Genomic DNA, 18,048 nt, shown 5'->3' on the forward strand with positions numbered 1-18,048 from the left:
CTTTCTAAAGGGGGTCAAGGGTGCTAGACCTAGACATTGCCTGATAGGGCTGGACGCGACAAATTACCACGCACCTTTGCTGCTAATTTCACGACCAAACATCAAACCTAAAAGGACCTCTTAAGTCATGTCACATGACCCACAATTCTCTCGCTTTGGCTTTATCTCAACACACAACCCAAGAAAATCATCGCAGACTTCAACGATCAAGAACCAAGCAAGCCCCTCTCAATACCGCTTACTCCCCGGAAATTCACACAAATTCGCCAAAATGGAAAACGAACAGGGGAAAATCGTCGACCTGTACGTATGACACTTTCCCGAATTTCCACGCTTCCGTGGAGGATAGAAAATCTTGCCCCCTCTCTCAATCGAAGACAAAAAGGGACCCGTTATAAACATCATCTACCCTCAGCATATGGAGCAATTGCCCCAAAAATTCGCGTTGAGGACTTAAAATTTCCCATTTCTAACCTCAAATTTCATTCAAATCCATATAGTTATGTGCCTCGCAAATGCAGCGCCACCAACCGCATCATCAAGGCTAAGGATCATGCCTCCGTCCAAATTAGCATTGCCAAAGTTGATGAGAACGGCCGATACACCGGCGAGAATCAAGTATATGCTCTCTGCGGATTCGTACGGGCCCGGGGTGAGAGTGATGACAGCTTGAACCGTCTGGCGCAACGGGATGGGTTCTTGAAAAATGTATGGAGCGCGAGCTCCCAGCGTTAAGAGAAAATGGAGGAGAAATTTGGCTTTCCTTTTTATTCTCTTTTTCCTTTTCGTTTTTTCTTATGCTGGTTTAAGGGGCCCCTTGTGGGATGGGAATGTTGTTGTGATGGTGAGTACTTCCCGAAATCTATTTTCACTTGACTACGGTGAGAGGGAGAGAAATGGGATTTTGCTGATATTGTTATGCTTTTATCTATAGATAACCATTAAATGAGCGAAATAAAGAAAATTCCTGGGATATTCTGGAGTTCTTTTTTTTGTTGAGGCTCTTAAATCAAATAAAGGCCTTCTATTTCTTCTTATCGTTCTTAAAAGTGCCTACCAATCCTCTTGTCTACCAACAGTGAAGTGACTCGCTCGGTTCATGGCCCGCGTACTTTAACGGAGAAATATACGAAATCACAATCATGCATTTTCTGAACCATAAAGCCCAAAATAGAGGAAATTGGGAAGTCCAATATTCTCGAGCCTCATCGTCCGCCTACGAGAAATTAATTTCAATACACACTTTTTTCCGAGACCGAAAAATTTCCTAGGAATCTATCCAACTCACTTGCTTTCTCACCAGGTTTTCGTTTCTTTCTATCTTTCCCCCTTTAAACTCCCTAAACCCTGGCAGCAAAACCACACCTCAAGCCCACCGCAAAAATCCACAACTCCCTAGTGGAACGGGCGATTTTCGCGGTCAATGACTGAGGTGGGTTACGATGAAAAAATCAAAAAAAAAAAAAAAAATCAAATCATAGCTGGGGGAGATCATTGATTTCTTTCCGAAATACCCGTCTGCTGAAGAGCTGTGATACGCAAGGTCACTGGTCAGAGCACAGATACGGGCGGGACATGTCATATTTTCGCATCGCCTATTGCCCTTGAAGATAACATAAAAACTACGTATGATGTTTGTCGGTAAAAATCGAGTCGGTAAACATAAGTTATGCCCTCCATCCTCTTTCCTACATAAGGTAGGTTTCCTGCTACCTACGTATTTAGTTACTCCATGCATTCTTGTTCAAATATACTTTCAAAAATGAAGTTGTCGGGAGGGAATATGATATGAAGAATATTACGGGATTTGATTTTATGATTTTTATTCGTTTATATGTCATCCCTCCGCCATGGAACAGGGCGCAATCAGGAAATCATCCATCAACACTCATGGGGAACTGGGCTCGTATCCTCTAATGATTCGTAAAATTTCCGCGAAAGCAACACATATTCTCAGAATTTCTCCTCTCTCCCCCTGCCTTTTTCTAACCTTCTCCTCTTCGAATGTGTCGCCAAAACACAAAACCCTACTTGTTATAGTGCATACTAATCCTTCTCGAGCCGGACTGCCGGGTTCGTTTCGATGAAGTTGAGATCTACTTTGTGCCCAAGCAATTCACGAATGTTGCTTACGCCATATCTGTAAACGAATAGTGTCCCGGGTTAGTCTTGACCAATCTTACTCTCTCTACGGATGGAACTTTGAGGGGGTTGCAATAATATTAGGGGGCCATTATCGAACTTACTTGATCATAGTAGGTCGTTCCAAGCTCAATCCCCATCCATACACTCTCATATCTTGTGGCAGACCCATTGACTCCAACATTTCCGGTCTAAACATCCCGCTGTTGCCGATCTCTACCCACTTTCCTAAGCCATCATGGTAGCCAAAAATCTCCATACTCGGCTCTGTGTAAGGATTATATGCCGGCTTGAATCGAAGCCCGTGAATTCCCATCTTGGCAAAGAAGACTTCCATGAAACCAATCAAGCCACCCAGCGTGAGACCAAAATCAGCGATCACACCCTCCACCTGGTGGAACTCTGCTAGATGTGTAGCATCAACTGCCTCGTTTCGGAACACCCGGTCAATACTGAAATACCTGGCCGGTCGAGGGTTTGCAGCTAGTTTGTGCAGCATATAAGTGGAAACAGAGGTGGTGTGGGTTCGAAGGACGAGGCGGAGCGATTCTTCGGGATCCCATGGATACCGGTAGCCAATTGACCCGAATTTACCAGATTCATGTACAGCGCGTACATTGTTCCAGTATTGCTCATAGTCGAGAGGCTTGGTTTTGCCGGTGTTCGAAGATCCACCCGTTGCTTTTCCAGCATTTGCGACGTGAATGTCAGAGAGATCATCTTCACGTGGCTTATCTGCCCTGGCGGGGTCTGAGATATAAAAGGTATCTTGAAGGTCACGGGCAGGGTGTTGTTGAGGGACATAGAGAGCGTCGAAATTCCAGAAGCCGGTCTCGACATAACGATTCGTTGGCATCTCCTCGAAACCCATCTCGAAGAAAATATGTCTAAATTCCTGGCGCACCTTGTTCAGTGGATGCAGAGCACCGCTGGGTGTTAACGCGCCCTTAGCATTGAAATTGTAAGGCTTAAATTTTGCCGTTTTCCATGATCCATTCGAAAGCATATCAACTGTAAGATCGGTTTCCTCCTTGACAAGCTCTCTCGCATATTTGGGCCCTTTTGATATTCTGAAACTTAAAACCTTCTGCATTGTGAGAAGTTTCCGCTTTCGCAAGTCCGCTAAGACTTTAGGATCGGGGTACGTTTTTGTCTTCTGTATAACCACAAGTTGCTCCCGAGTGGTGTCTTCGATTGAGTCTGTGGCCGACCTCAAAAGGTCCTTATCTTTCTTAATCCATCCCTTCTTAAATGCATTTCCAGCCCCAACTTTCGCGGCCTCCTTGCCAACTACATCTGGTAGATCCGCTATTTTCAGACCATTGAGTGCTGTTCTTACAGCTTCAAACACCTTGGCTTCATGGCTGCCATTGGCTGCTATTCCTTCAGCTTCTGGCAATAATACTGCTTCCTCCTGTTCAATCGTTTCATATATGATCATGTCTCTGGATCTAAGGCGATCCAGAGCGCTTTTTAAAGCAATTGTGGGCACGGTGGGGAAGTTATTGGTGGAGAGAATTGGGTCGTCGGTGGAGGAGAGGAGGTCTAATACTTGCGCAGGGAGGTCGGTCGCCATGATTGCGACGGAATGGCTGTTTTAACGTTAAGTCCCGTCCAAAAATAGTCCTTGGTGGGTTACGAAGAGAGGGAAATATTTTGGTTGCGAATGATGACTCTTTTTCGATGTCCCGCGTTGATATTATAATACGGTCGGCGAGTCTGACCGCATGAGAAATTTGCCGATAACGCACGTGATCCAACCTTCCAGCATTGGGTTTCTGTTGAAGGTTTAGATTGGTTCGTCCCCTCTACTACCAGCAAGGCGCTGGTGATCGGACTCTTTTGTCCCAATGGCCTAACAGGTTATGAGGCCCGTGTCAGCGTGCACAAGTTTCGAGGCGGAATTGACGATGACGTCATTACTGTGTTTCTCGTTCTCGTTTCATTCAGATGCTCACATAGAATACATCTTTCACGAGTTGGCTGATAGTGACCTTATCACAGACCCGCCATTGATGACTTCCACAGCTTGAAGAAATGGATCCAACTCGATATAAAACTATTGGTGATTCTCACACCGCGTTCCTTTTCCCACATATTTATGTCACTGAGCTTCTGCAGCACTCCGGCTACATTCTTAGCATTGCGGGTGACCTCGCACGCAGGGGATATGGTAAGGATAATCCCATTGCACTGATGTTCGCTTTGCTATATGCGACGATCACTTGTCAAGTGCTGCTACATTCCTGCTTTTCCATGACTTCAAGAAGGTACTATATCATTTGAACATGCTGGCATCGCAAATGTCGAGTGTGTTGCTGGGATAAGCGTCAAACACAGCAAACCGGGAAATGACATTGGTGTTATACTATCTCCGGTGGGCGTTTGGCATCCTGGTCTTCAAGAGATCACAACCGAGTCTCGATAAATGGTGTTTCTGGAACATCCTGTCCATTTCCTCGATTTCCGGTTTATCTAAACGGTAAGGTCCTTGAATTCCAATACCTTGGTCTAACTATCCAAAAATGTCAGCTTCTTCTGATAAAGGATCATGGTGACAATGTAATGACTACGCGTTATAGTTCGCTATTAGTCTTAATCCCTACCATGTCGGTCGCCTAAAGTCACAAACATAATACATGCACCGGTTCAACTCTGGTTTCCATGCTGCTCATACTTCCCCCCTTTCCCACATCATCGACTAATATTTACATACAAGGCATTGTTAAACTAGTAATGAGAACAATCTCCACACCAAGCAGCATTCCTATAAGATAATGCAATATTGACCTATGAAAAAAAAAAATTGCTTTAATTCAATATTGAAACCGGCAATCTTGGATGCGGTGGCCAGAATAGTTATATAATAATCAGTTATTACCTGTTAACATCTGGGCTTTCCGCATACTAGTGCCCACTATGACGCTATCTGATGAAAGCTCTCTGAAGCAAGAGCAGCTTTCTTACGAGACCTGACTCATTTTCACAAGTCTCCCTTTGTTAACAGAGCTGACCATCTCAAATATGAAATGCTGATTTTACATTCATTCTCTCTCTAGCATCCTCAAGGTTGACTCTGATGGGGATGGGAGTATTACGATTATGCTAGTCAATTTTATTGAGTCTCTGTATTCTATATATTGTTGGTGTTGCTATGATTTCAAGTATTTATTTCCACATCTCAAGTCTCAATTATTCTCAACAAGATCTTGTTCCTACTTGATAGATGGGTATATCACTAGTTAAATTCTGGCCTGCACTAATCTTTCTACGGTGCAAGATTATCAAGACAAACTCCGTGATCTTCTTATATGTGTGTGTGCACATTTCTTCTTCCACTATGACTGCTGAAATTTTACAGCGCCGGCAATGGGCAACCCAGTATTCAAGATAATTGTCTTTATTTGTTCGTCTCTTTGCTAGGGGTACCAAGGTTTCAGGTGGGCTCTGTTCTATTTTCGACGGAATATTCTCGCGGTATAGGCCGTTTGGTAAAGCAAGGAGTCTGCCTTTGAAGTCTCAGGAAAAGTAAGAAAAGAAGCGTGTTTATACAGGTTGTTTGCTCAGAGCGCCTGCGTCATTTTTCCTGTTTAAAAATTGACAGCAGCTGCTCTTGCTGGTAGTTGCTTTTGCCGTAACCGTCGGTGAAGAGTACCTCTATCGATACTATCTGGCAATTTTTATCAACAAGGGGAACACCGAGGCGACCTAAATGGAACTCCAACATAGTGTAACTTTTAAGTGAGACAAATTATCTCTTTAAGTAGAGAGAGAATAACTAGAGTTTACTATTTCTTCTATTAACTATACAATTAAGACTTCCAGTCATGTCAATATAAAACTCTAACTTGCGTCGCCAAGACCGCTTCTTGCCACAACGCGTCATGTGATTTTTAATGTTGCCCATTCAGGCTTTGGTTTGGCGTGCTGGCCGATAACGTCTCTTCGTCGTATCAACTTCCCCTGCTGCAGCTGTTGTTACCAACTCACTTCTCAATAGTCAATTCTGCATCTCAAGTCCTATCCTATATCTACAGGATAAATACAACATGCCGCGAGATCGAGCTGCATACCGAAACGTCCGTTTTTATGACGCGTCAACAGCCACCTGTGTTGGGGGATTTTACCAGAATGGCTCTATCACTGAAGAAAATCTCATCTGGATTTTGAGTGAGGTGCTTTTGATCACGGACGGTGAACACCCTTGGACTATTCAGCACAGGCCCTCAGGCCGAACTATCACACCTTCAAGCAACCCAGTCGTGCTTGGAAATTATGATATCTACTCTACAGGTATGAGTCAGGATTCTGAATTCTGAAAGCACAGCACCAAGCCTGAGCTAATCCATCTAGGACCTTTTCAAGTAACCGATGAACCGTGGTTTGCTCGACTCACCAGCCACTCTATCTCTGGTCGAGAAGATCAATTTCGGTATGAAGTCCGTGCCAGAGATGGGAAATGTGTCATATCTGGACAAGTCAACCCTTCGGCTCAGTGGGATGACTGGGCAGGGCTTGAGGCTGCACATGTGTTCCCAGTGGCAAAGGAGAGTCTTTGGATTGCATTAAACTATGGACGCTGGATAACAAACATCGATGATGCTGAGGGACAGTCCAAAATTCATTCTGTTCAGAATGGATTACTGATGATGGGGAACCTGCACACTCGCTTTGACCAGTATCTATTCTCCATAAACCCAGATGTAAGTATTTTGAAGCCCAAGCTTGTTTTGTCATACTAACATAGCAAAGGATGGTTACAAGATTGTTGAGTTTGGCGCTGGCAGCTGGGGAATTGATGGAAGAATATTGGACCCTGTTTGCCGTGATCCAAACACCAATAATCGTGTCTCAGATGAGCTGCTTCGATGGCACTTCCGACAGTCTGTGCTTGCCAATATGCGAGGCGCAGGCGAGCCTATCTTTGAGTCTGACTTCCCTCCAGGATCAGATATGATGGCAACACTGCGTGATGAAGCGTACGGCAAAGAACGATTTGAGATGATACTTGAGTCAAAACTACAATCTGAGATTACAAACAAATAGTGGAAACCTCAGTCAAATTCTTTGGGTCTGTTTGCTGCACGTCAAGTCAAGATCGCCAATAACTGCGTTGTGTTCGATTGAAAGCAAGCAGCCGGTGTCAGTGTTGACAGCAACATTGCAAACGACAACCTAATTCAACTTGCTAACGCGGTGCGAGCTCAGCTCGGCTGAATCTATGTCTACAATGTGAACGATGAAGTCATCCTCATCATCACAGCCACCACAGCCTCCTTCGTACGCGCCTCGTGAAAAGGTCCCTGCATACGCGGCGGGCACATGGCATTCAACATGAATGCTACAAGGTCAGCAAGTGTGGTGGTATGGATTACAATGACTGGACTGTGGCATAGCATAGTTGAAAAAAATGCAGCAATCTGGAGGAGCTGAAGAAGGAAGATTGTGCTTATGTAGTAATGCTGTTGTCAATAGCCAGTGACCTGGGTGATTTATAGAGAGATGGAAGAGAGTTGTTTAGATGGCTGCAAGAGGTATGCTGGCAATATGTTGCTCTGTTGCATCATCTCCTGCGATCACACACACGCTGTGGTTGGTGCATGGGTGTTGAGGGAGGTGGTCGTGCGCTGAAGCCTTACATTCATCAAAAACCGCTGCACTGGCACCAGTTGAAAATCTATAAGAGTTAAAATTGGACTTCCATCTTTGTGGTTCGCCTGGAGAGATAACAGAATCCCTGGATTTGAATGTAGACTGTTCTTGCAGTTGTTGTATTATTTTGTATGTTGAGTTGGTTGTTCTGTTGCGGTAGGTACTCTCTAGTTATATGGCGAACTGGGCTGGAAAAGAACCATTGATTCAGACCCTCCCGAGTACTAGTAAGTATGTGCTGTGCAACGTGCCACGAGAATTGATATAATACCAGCCGATTTTGTTTATCCTTGACGGCAATCAGATCCAACTACTTATTTCCCATTTTCTAAATCCTGCGCTCTTTTATCACAGGAACAATGATCACTGGTTCACCTGGAATCCCCGCGTTCCCATCCCCTTGGCCCCTTGCAAACTGAGCTCCTGAGACAACATCATAAGTCACGTTGTTGCTAGAGTAGTATCCATGGATGCATGATGCATGACAACATCGGCTGCTTCTGATAGTCAGCCAGTAACAATATCCCCATAGCCAACGAGAACGATAAAAATCCACCAGGGTCCAGCGAGCTTAATACCCCAGCGCAGTGTGCTCGTTGACACTGCAAGAAGCCAGTGCCAAGGGAACCCCGCGTGCACACTCCAACCCCCACCTCCCTATTTTCATATGCTAGCATTTTCTTTCCCATTATCCTAGTAAGCAACGATGGTTAAGTCATAGTAGCAGTCATTCTGTACTGTACTATAGGGAAACAAGAGATTATCAATGAGAAATCAAAGTATAGGGATGAAACAAGCTTCCTTTGTAACTTGCGTGTGTCAGATCTGTGTAACTAACCTCCTTCGTTCAGATTATCCTAATCTTTTCGTTGCCGGTCCGGGCCATTGTCACGTTCATTTTTTCCATTTGTCTATGGATCAAAGAGTATCCGCCTTTCTTATATAACGTTAGAGTCGGGTGCCAACAACGACAAGCCAGCGAGAGGACATAACTACAGTACATACATACAGTACATTAGCTGTATTCCCCTTTCGAAAATATCGATTTTGCATCCGTCCGCCGACGTATTTTATAAAATATGGTAATATTTCATTGTATCAAGAGAGGGTATTTCAAGCTGTCGAATATTCCATGCCTCGTTCAAGAAGCATATAAACCAGCGTCTTTACCAATGAGAAGCATTGGCATTTAGCATGTGCTGCAAATCTGCTGTTTCCAATACCGGAATAATAATCTTTAGTTAGCGGAACAGAGGAAAAATAAGAAAGAAATCCCAGGAAGAACAACGCTTGTTCTGGTAGGACGTTTACATCGTTGCCATGCCACGGCTCGCCATTAACCGTGAACTGGTTGTGGTTGGTTGACGACGTATTTTATTTTATTTTTTTATTTTATTTTATTTTATTTTATTTTTTTTGCAACTTGCCCTGCTTCCCCGGCTGGGTGGCTGGCATCCCTCGGCGATTGGTCTATGGCTCTAGGGCTGTTCTGAACAGCATCATCCAAATAATCAAATCCCTTGCCTTGGACAAGGGAGTTGAAATGACATATCATCATCACGTGGAGGTGAGCTTGCTGACCTTGAATTGGGACATCCTTCTTCGTGGCGAAGGTGAGAAAACAATAGATTCCCGGAAACCTACAGGCTGTGTGTAGCTTTGTCTGTTGCGGGTTGTTGCGGGCTGTACTCCGTACAGACCGCCAGTTTGCTTACCTCCGTGCACACACCGATTACAGTTGATGGCAGAAATTCCGGAACGCTAAAGGGCGATCAAACGCGAAAATAACTCAAATTTTTCCGTGGCCGTGGTTGGGCCTTGACTCCCTTGGAAAGCAAGAAAATTTACGGAAATTTACAGGAAGGCCGAGGCAACGCATTGGCCTGTGCGACTTTGCCTGATCCAGCTCCCAAACTTCCGGTTAGGTTTGGCAAAAGCCCTGGAAGGGTTTAAAACCCTTGAAAAAAGGGGACAGGGCTTCGTTTGAATTTCTCTCTTCTTTCGACAACCTCAACAAACTCCTGTGTTGTGGCAGATGGCGAACCATAACCATTTTAAACATCAATAGTTCAACCAAGTGGCTAAACAATAATGCCCGAGTCCATCAGGCTCGAAAGTTGTCGCCCAGCATGGGGGATGAAACCAATCATTAGTTATCATTTTTTGCCCCAGACATCGGCAACAGGGCTGAATGATGGTTAGAACTAAATGTACGGAAATATCGTGACGTAGAAATATTTTACGTGCAGCGCAGGGAGCACCCTTCCCAGCGATGGATGGAACTGATGGTAGCCAATCTCACGGCACCACATCTGATTTTCACCTCGCTAGGTTATCCCTTGCAAGCCTGACGGATAGTTGAGGTGTGGGAATTATTGGGGATTCTACATCGCTTGAGCAAACGGCGTATATAGCCAGTGGCCCCTTTCCGAATCCAACCCCGCACCTGCAGTTTCTCTCCAAAATCAGACCTTTTTTAAGGGGGAAATGAGAAGGGAGGTTGTTGGATTGGGGGATAAAGGGGCGAGGGAAGGGGAGACGAGAAGAAAATCAACGGACGGCATGGAAGCGGTTGTTGGGTTGAACGAACGCCGCTCCTTTCTGGACAACAAATCCTTCAGTCCAGTCAGATTTCCCGGGAGAGGTTCTAGAGGGGTCGGGGGGTTGCTACCTACTGCGCACATAGGTAGAGAGTATAAAGACTTCTTGTTCCAGGTTGCTGGGCTGTGCGGCCTTCTTGTTTTCGGCCAGAGGATCGAGATCTGGAACCTGTCGTTGGGGTTGAACAAGACGGGAAGCAGGCGGCTATTTCTTCCAAGGATTGAATTCTGAATCAGTACATATCAGGCCACAGGTGTGATAGGTATGATAGCTACGCATGCCTTGCCAGTGGATGATCATGTGTAGGAATTTGGAGGCCAGTCCTGTTGGGGGTTTGGATTGGTTCGTCCCCTCTACCACTGGCATGGCGCTGGTGGTGATTGAGCTCTTTTGCCCCAGTGGCCGAACAAGTCCTTCATTGCGCCTACTGCGGATGTTGGTATTTTTTTGATTGCGTTTTGCCAACGCCGTATTACTTACCAATACCAGGAGGGGAGATTTTTTTTTTCGTCAGCCAGCCATTTGTATAGCCGGGTCACAAGGTCAAGAGGAGAAGCAAACACCAGAATTGTAAGTACGCAGTAATGAGTACCGTACTGGTTTTTTTTTTTCCTTTTTTTTTTTTTTTTTTTGAGAAGTCAGCCGTTCTGTACGGTAAATACACAGTCCAGGCTTGGAAGTGTTGGGCTGTCAGCCAGCGGTCTCCGGTATAAGAATGCCATCAAGACCGGAGACAGCCTAGTTATCTCTTGTTGTTTGGGCTTTGAAATGTTGGAGATATTTCACGGCATAACCCTAATGGAGGTTATGGGACTGAGAAACTATGGATCGTCAAGGCAATCGATTATGGTATTATTTCTTCGTTTTGCGTTAGCTTTAACTTTCAACAACCCCGTCACCTTCACCTTTCCGTCAAGGTTGTAGTTTTCATATCACCCGCCAATTAACAATTCTCACGGCTGTTATTGGGCCTCATCCTTAGACTCGCCGTCGAAGCAGTTGACTCGTCAAGATCTCACCACGCCCGAGAGTCAACTAGCCCGGCCTAGTGCATGCCCCCCCCTAGACTGTTCTCGCTTGGGCACTTTTCGGTCTCAGCACATCCCTCTCCGCTTTTGCTTGACAACGGAACTTGGCGCCGCTCCCCCCCCCAAAACGCTTTCTCAGAGCCTCGCCACGCTCCTCCTCCCTCCGCCAACATCTTCTGCTCCATCGCATCTCATCTCCTTACGATAGAGTCGACCGGCCCTTCTCTCTTATTCTTTTCAAGCGATATTGTCGGCTCCTTCTGCCAATTCCCAACTTCCTCATGTCGGTTTAGCGCTTTTGGTCGTTTTTCCAACCACTGGTTTGTGAACCCCAACAACTCTTGGAAAAGATAAATAAATAAATTCATATGCTGCCGGTGCACTATCACTGAATCATCTGCTTTGATGGCGATAATTACGTCTCATCTTAGTGCCGCTGACTGGCACCCTTTTTCTCTCAGAAAAAAGGAATTAGACGAGTTGGATTAGCTGACAATTTCCTTGTATATTTTACCCCCTTCTACCGCTGTAGGCGCAATGACTCGGGGTGACGAAACCCTTCTCGCCGTAGCGGGCATCCTGCAGGGTCTGGCAAAGGATGTCCCTGACTCCGCATCGCTGCCCTTCAACGGATACAAGTCCAACAACAGTACCAACGGCGATGTTGCGAAAATAAAACTACCTGGTGAAGACAGCGATGGAAAGGCAGTTTTGGAACGGGAGTTGGAGGATCTGATCCGCAGGATCGGTACTATGCAATCTTTTGTGGTCAGTTGCCTTGCGAACCCTTTTCTAAGACTTCTCTCGCATAAAACCATAATTGCAGAGATTAGATCTCCAATGTGACCCTACATACTTTTCTTGGGGGCCAAAAACAACATCCAAATTTCATTGTCCTGACCAACCTTGTTTTAGCCTCCATCTCGACGATCTACCCGCGTAGCGAACTATTCCAGTGGACAAGACACTAACTGCCACGGGTCTCCCAAACATCTCCCTGAATCCGATGTGAACTATGAAGATGATATACATTTCCTACAGAACAGGGTTCAGCTTCAAGCACAAGAAATACAACTACAGAAAGACGTAATCTCCAGTGTTCGTGAGGAACTCAAACTACAGGAAGAAAATACGGAGAAAGCCTTGGGAAAGGTGAAAAAGGAGGATGTCGGCATACTCGAGCGGGAACTACGCAAACACCAGCAAGCCAACGAGGCTTTCCAAAAGGCCTTGCGAGAAATTGGTGGGATCATTACGCAAGTTGCAAATGGAGACTTGTCCATGAAAGTTCAGATCCATCCGTTGGAAATGGACCCGGAAATTACGACCTTTAAACGCACTATCAATACCATGATGGACCAGCTCCAGGTTTTCGGAAGTGAAGTGTCAAGAGTGGCTCGGGAAGTCGGAACCGAAGGTATCCTTGGTGGACAAGCTCAGATCACAGGAGTGCATGGTATCTGGAAAGAGCTTACGGAAAATGTAAATATCATGGCCAAAAATCTTACGGATCAAGTCCGAGAAATCGCAACTGTCACAACAGCTGTTGCCCACGGTGATCTCAGCCAAAAGATCGAAAGCAGAGCTAAAGGTGAAATTTTGGAACTTCAGCAAACGATCAACACCATGGTGGATCAACTTCGTACATTCGCTACTGAAGTTACGCGAGTGGCCAGAGACGTGGGCACTGAAGGTGTGCTAGGTGGTCAAGCTCAGATTGCGGGAGTCCAAGGAATGTGGAATGAGCTTACTGTTAATGTCAACGCCATGGCTGAAAATCTCACCACTCAAGTTCGTGATATTGCAATGGTAACGACAGCAGTCGCCAAGGGTGATCTTACACAAAAAGTCCAAGCCAATTGCAAGGGTGAAATTCTTGCTTTGAAAACCATCATCAATTCCATGGTTGACCAACTGAAGCAATTCGCGCAAGAGGTCACCAAAATCGCCAAGGAGGTCGGAACAGATGGTGTGCTCGGTGGCCAGGCAACTGTCCATGATGTGGAAGGTACATGGAAGGACCTCACTGAAAACGTTAACGGCATGGCCATGAACCTTACTACCCAGGTCCGCGAGATTGCTGATGTTACCACTGCCGTCGCCAAGGGCGATTTGACGAAGAAAGTCACGGCAGATGTGAAAGGGGAAATATTGGATTTGAAGAATACTATTAACGGAATGGTGGATAGATTGAACACTTTCGCGTTTGAGGTCAGTAAAGTGGCTCGAGAAGTCGGCACAGATGGCACGCTGGGCGGCCAGGCAAAGGTTGATAATGTGGAGGGTAAATGGAAGGATTTGACCGATAATGTCAACACCATGGCTCAAAATTTGACTTCTCAGGTACGAGGGATATCTGAAGTCACTCAAGCTATTGCCAAGGGCGAACTTGCGAAGAAGATCGAAGTTCATGCTCAAGGTGAGATACTCACTTTGAAAGTGACTATCAATAACATGGTGGACCGCCTTGCCAACTTCGCGCACGAGCTTAAACGGGTGGCACGCGATGTGGGAGTCGATGGAAAGATGGGTGGACAAGCTAATGTTGAAGGAATTGCTGGCAGATGGAAAGAAATCACTGAGGATGTAAACACCATGGCTGAAAATTTGACATCCCAAGTGCGCGCTTTTGGAGAGATCACTGATGCTGCCACTGATGGTGATTTCACCAAACTAATTACCGTGAATGCTTCTGGTGAGATGGACGAGCTTAAACGGAAAATCAATAAGATGGTTTCCAATCTTCGAGATAGTATTCAGCGAAATACAGCCGCCAGAGAAGCAGCCGAACTTGCCAACCGTACCAAGTCTGAGTTCCTCGCAAACATGAGTCACGAAATCCGAACCCCGATGAATGGCATCATAGGCATGACGCAGCTTACACTAGATACTGACGACCTTAAGCCATATCCACGAGAGATGTTGAATGTGGTGCACAGCTTAGCCAACAGCTTATTAACGATAATTGACGACATACTCGATATCTCGAAAATTGAAGCGAATCGCATGGTTATTGAAAAGATCCCATTTAGCATGAGAGGAACCGTATTCAATGCGCTTAAAACGTTAGCTGTGAAGGCAAACGAGAAATTCCTGAGCCTTGCATACCAAGTGGATAGTTCGGTTCCCGACTATGTCACTGGTGATCCCTTCAGATTACGGCAAATCATCCTCAACTTGGTTGGGAACGCTATCAAATTCACGGAACATGGGGAAGTCAAACTTACCATTAGCAAATCGGATCGAGAGGAATGTAAAGATAATGAATACGCGTTCGAATTCTCTGTTTCGGATACTGGAATCGGAATTGAGGAAGACAAGTTAGATCTGATTTTCGACACCTTCCAACAAGCTGACGGCTCGACGACCAGGAAGTTTGGAGGAACTGGACTAGGACTCTCCATCTCTAAGCGATTAGTAAACCTCATGGGCGGTGATGTTTGGGTAACGTCTGAGTATGGGCTCGGAAGTAGTTTCCACTTCACCTGCGTTGTGGAACTGGCGGACCAGTCTATCCGTATGATTAGCGCATCCCTCTTACCCTACAAAAACCATCGTGTCTTGTTCATCGACAAAGGCCAGACCGGCGGTCACGCAGAGGAAATTACTGAAATGCTCAAGCAACTTGATCTGGAGCCCCTTGTCGTTAAGGATGAATCACAGGTACCACCACCAGAGATTCAAGATCCCACGGGTAAGGACTCCGGACATGCATACGACGTTATAATCGTCGACTCCGTCGACACGGCACAAAACCTCCGCACTTACGATGAGTTTAAATACATACCTATCGTCCTATTATGTCCTGTCGTCTCCGTTAGTTTGAAGTCAGCATTGGATCTGGGTATCACTTCCTACATGACCACACCTTGTCAGCCTATCGATTTAGGCAACGGAATGTTACCTGCTCTCGAGGGTCGTTCCACACCGATAACTACCGATCACACAAGATCATTCGACATTCTGTTGGCTGAGGACAATGATGTGAACCAGAGGGTTGCTGTCAAGATACTAGAGAAATGCAACCATGGTGTGACTGTTGTCAGCAATGGCCTCCAAGCAGTGGAAGCAGTCAAGAAACGCCGATATGATGTCATTTTGATGGACGTCCAAATGCCTGTTATGGGCGGATTCGAAGCAACGGGCAAAATCCGAGAATATGAAAAAAGTAACGGATTATCCCGGACCCCCATTATTGCTCTAACCGCGCACGCAATGCTTGGTGACAGGGAGAAATGCATTCAGGCCCAGATGGATGAGTACCTGGCTAAGCCTCTAAAACAGAACCAGATGATTCAAACCATCTTGAAATGCGCGACCCTTGGTGGTTCTCTCTTAGAGAAGAGCAAGGAACCAAGAATGTCGAGCAGCGGCGAGTCTCATCATCATGTCTCCAACAGCAATGGACTGAAATCATCAGACACAAAGCATCAACGACCAGGGATGGACGGTCGAGCTCTAACGGCTGCTGGTGGTCACAAGTCGAATCAAAAATCTGACCTAGTGAGTAGTCGTCGCACTTGTATGACCGGTTCATGGACTAAGGATTAGAAACAGCAATTCCTTCGGACTAAAACCGGCTGAGTCACCTTTCTCCTTGTTCAAGGCAGGATCTCCTGTTTCTCCTTTATTATGACTCTCTTCTACCTTTCGTTATTACTGGTTGCAAAGATGTTTGCTGGTGTAGGAAGGGTTATGGCTTCATATATGCATATACCATTCGGTCTTACATTTTATCCTTGTTCTGGTTATCTCTCTCGTCCCTTTGCTTCGAATTGCTCTCCGCAACCGCCTTCTATTGTTTTATTAACCTTTTTTGGTTTCATTTCATTTTTATCATCTTATTTTATTTTGGGGGGGTTTCTTATGCCTTTCCTAATATTTTCGTCGATATATACAGTCCGTTCTGTTTTCTGTTTTCCTCTTTTCCTCTCCTCCATTTCCTTGAATTGTGGCCTGTTCTCAACCCCTTATATACTCATTTAAACTTTAATTTTTGGCGTATGGCGTGTGTCTGGCACACTTGGACGGGTTAACATAACTCAATTTTCGGCCTGGGAAAATTCAAGACGACCCAGTGGAGTGGATAGTTGCGACGTACCTTTCTTGAATTTTGTGTATAGGTTTGTTTTATTTTTTTGGTTCATAAAGAAGAGCAAGGAACAAGCAATATGTATCTCATATCGCAACCTAGGTATATTTCTGCGCGGTTACCTTTCCTTTCTTCCATTTTTCATTTTGGTTATCAATTTATCTATAATTTCAATTTATCTCCTTTTTTCATATTATATCCTCGTTTATTCTAAACCCCAAAAAAGAATCAATTTTATGACAAGGGAACCCATTCATTTATTTGCTGTTAATGCTAGTTTAACGCTATCTCCGTCGCGACTTTTCATCATCGAGTCGAGTCAAATTCGATGGCGGACGGCATCAGGATATTTCGATTTTTCCCGTTCTTCGTGTTGAGAAAACACATGCAAAGCCGCCATCGCCGGTTGTGAAATAGGGAAAGGGAAAGGAGAGCTGGCTTATTTCAACCACCGTGAACATTGGCAATATTCATTGTTTACTACCAATCTGCAGTTTGCCTACGGAATAGCTGCCATCGGCATTTATCTTCGCTGCTTTTTTTCTTCCTCATATTCTCCTCTCTGTACAGTGGAGAGTGTGGTCAAAGTGGAATCTAGGCTAGTTATGAAAAATGTATGCAATGTGCTGTTGTCCCTCTGTGGCTGCTACTGCCAGGCACTGCCCCACCAGGTGACTTCGAACTTAGAAGAAGTGTGGAGACAACGACGAGTGATGTTAGTTAAGATACTTACCATCAATGTCCTGTGGATTGTTGCAGTCTGTGGATCATGCATGCATATACATATATATATATCTTGAGGAGTAGGTACCTTAAGGATTGATCCTTTTTGGCGTGGTAAAACCTTCCCCAAGATTGTATGTCCCCTGGCCTTCAAATAACAGTGAAAACGCCAATGGCGACAGTCTAGAATATATGTTTCAACTATTTATAACCTCAAGATAATACTGAGACTTTTCAGGAACAGCAGATCTCAAGTTACTCGTCTGCCTGGAGACTCCATGTCTATTTAAACACAAGTGCCAATTGGTTGCACAAGCCAATCACAGCCCAAAGCCTCGTCAAGAAACTTCACCAGAGACAACACCAACGCATTTCTGGCAGCTCAGGCTTCGAGCTCGGTGCCGCTTGTCGCACAGCTCATCTGCAACGAGCTGCCAACATTGGCCCCGATGCTGGCCCTTGATCAGCCTCATTTCTCCGGTGGCCTGGGACATTGACTTCAAAGCTGATGATGATGTCGATGGCTGCATGGAAACGGCTCTCCTGAATCTCTATTATTAGCCATCGGGAATCAGGATATTCAATGCTTCGTTTCGTTCTTCCTCCTTTGGAAGCATCACGTTAGGCCCCGGGATTTATTTCTATTCTTCATGTTTATTTTATTTGATCTTGGCCTCCGCCGCCGTGGCCGCCGCCGCCGCTGCACAGGAGTTACTATTTAATACTTCTACATAACCTTCAAGGAGCTTGATATCTTAGCCAAACCCATAGTATTTTACGATCTCCTTTTCTAAAATAATAGCATTTATA

At 45.3% G+C, this 18,048-nt stretch overlaps 4 protein-coding genes across 4 annotated transcripts; 3 read left to right on the forward strand and 1 right to left on the reverse strand.

Annotated features, from left to right (window-relative positions):
* Nucleotides 1-169: 169 nt before the first annotated feature.
* HCBG_00426 (40S ribosomal protein S21) lies at nucleotides 170-971 on the forward strand (the record flags this gene model as incomplete). The annotated part of the gene is made up of 3 exons (XM_045427476.1): nucleotides 170-303; nucleotides 501-844; nucleotides 935-971. 2 exons carry the CDS (start codon nucleotides 272-274, stop codon nucleotides 733-735), a joined length of 267 nt encoding a protein of 88 aa, XP_045291451.1.
* An 817-nt stretch (nucleotides 972-1,788) lies between these two features.
* HCBG_00427 (phenylalanyl-tRNA synthetase subunit beta cytoplasmic) lies at nucleotides 1,789-3,762 on the reverse strand (the record flags this gene model as incomplete). The annotated part of the gene is made up of 2 exons (XM_045427477.1): nucleotides 1,789-2,140; nucleotides 2,247-3,762. The coding sequence occupies 2 exons, from the start codon at nucleotides 3,716-3,718 to the stop codon at nucleotides 2,047-2,049; spliced, it is 1,566 nt and encodes a 521-aa protein (XP_045291452.1).
* A 2,429-nt stretch (nucleotides 3,763-6,191) lies between these two features.
* On the forward strand, nucleotides 6,192-7,188 carry HCBG_00428 (uncharacterized protein; the record flags this gene model as incomplete). The annotated part of the gene is made up of 3 exons (XM_045427478.1): nucleotides 6,192-6,435; nucleotides 6,496-6,845; nucleotides 6,895-7,188. 3 exons carry the CDS (start codon nucleotides 6,192-6,194, stop codon nucleotides 7,186-7,188), a joined length of 888 nt encoding a protein of 295 aa, XP_045291453.1.
* A 4,772-nt stretch (nucleotides 7,189-11,960) lies between these two features.
* On the forward strand, nucleotides 11,961-16,610 carry HCBG_00429 (DRK1 histidine kinase; the record flags this gene model as incomplete). The annotated part of the gene is made up of 2 exons (XM_045427479.1): nucleotides 11,961-12,191; nucleotides 12,339-16,610. 2 exons carry the CDS (start codon nucleotides 11,961-11,963, stop codon nucleotides 15,972-15,974), a joined length of 3,867 nt encoding a protein of 1,288 aa, XP_045291454.1.
* Nucleotides 16,611-18,048: the final 1,438 nt, after the last annotated feature.

Source organism: Histoplasma capsulatum (assembly GCF_000150115.1).
Source record: "Histoplasma capsulatum G186AR genomic scaffold supercont2.1, whole genome shotgun sequence".
NCBI classification, from domain to species: domain Eukaryota; kingdom Fungi; phylum Ascomycota; class Eurotiomycetes; order Onygenales; family Ajellomycetaceae; genus Histoplasma; species Histoplasma capsulatum.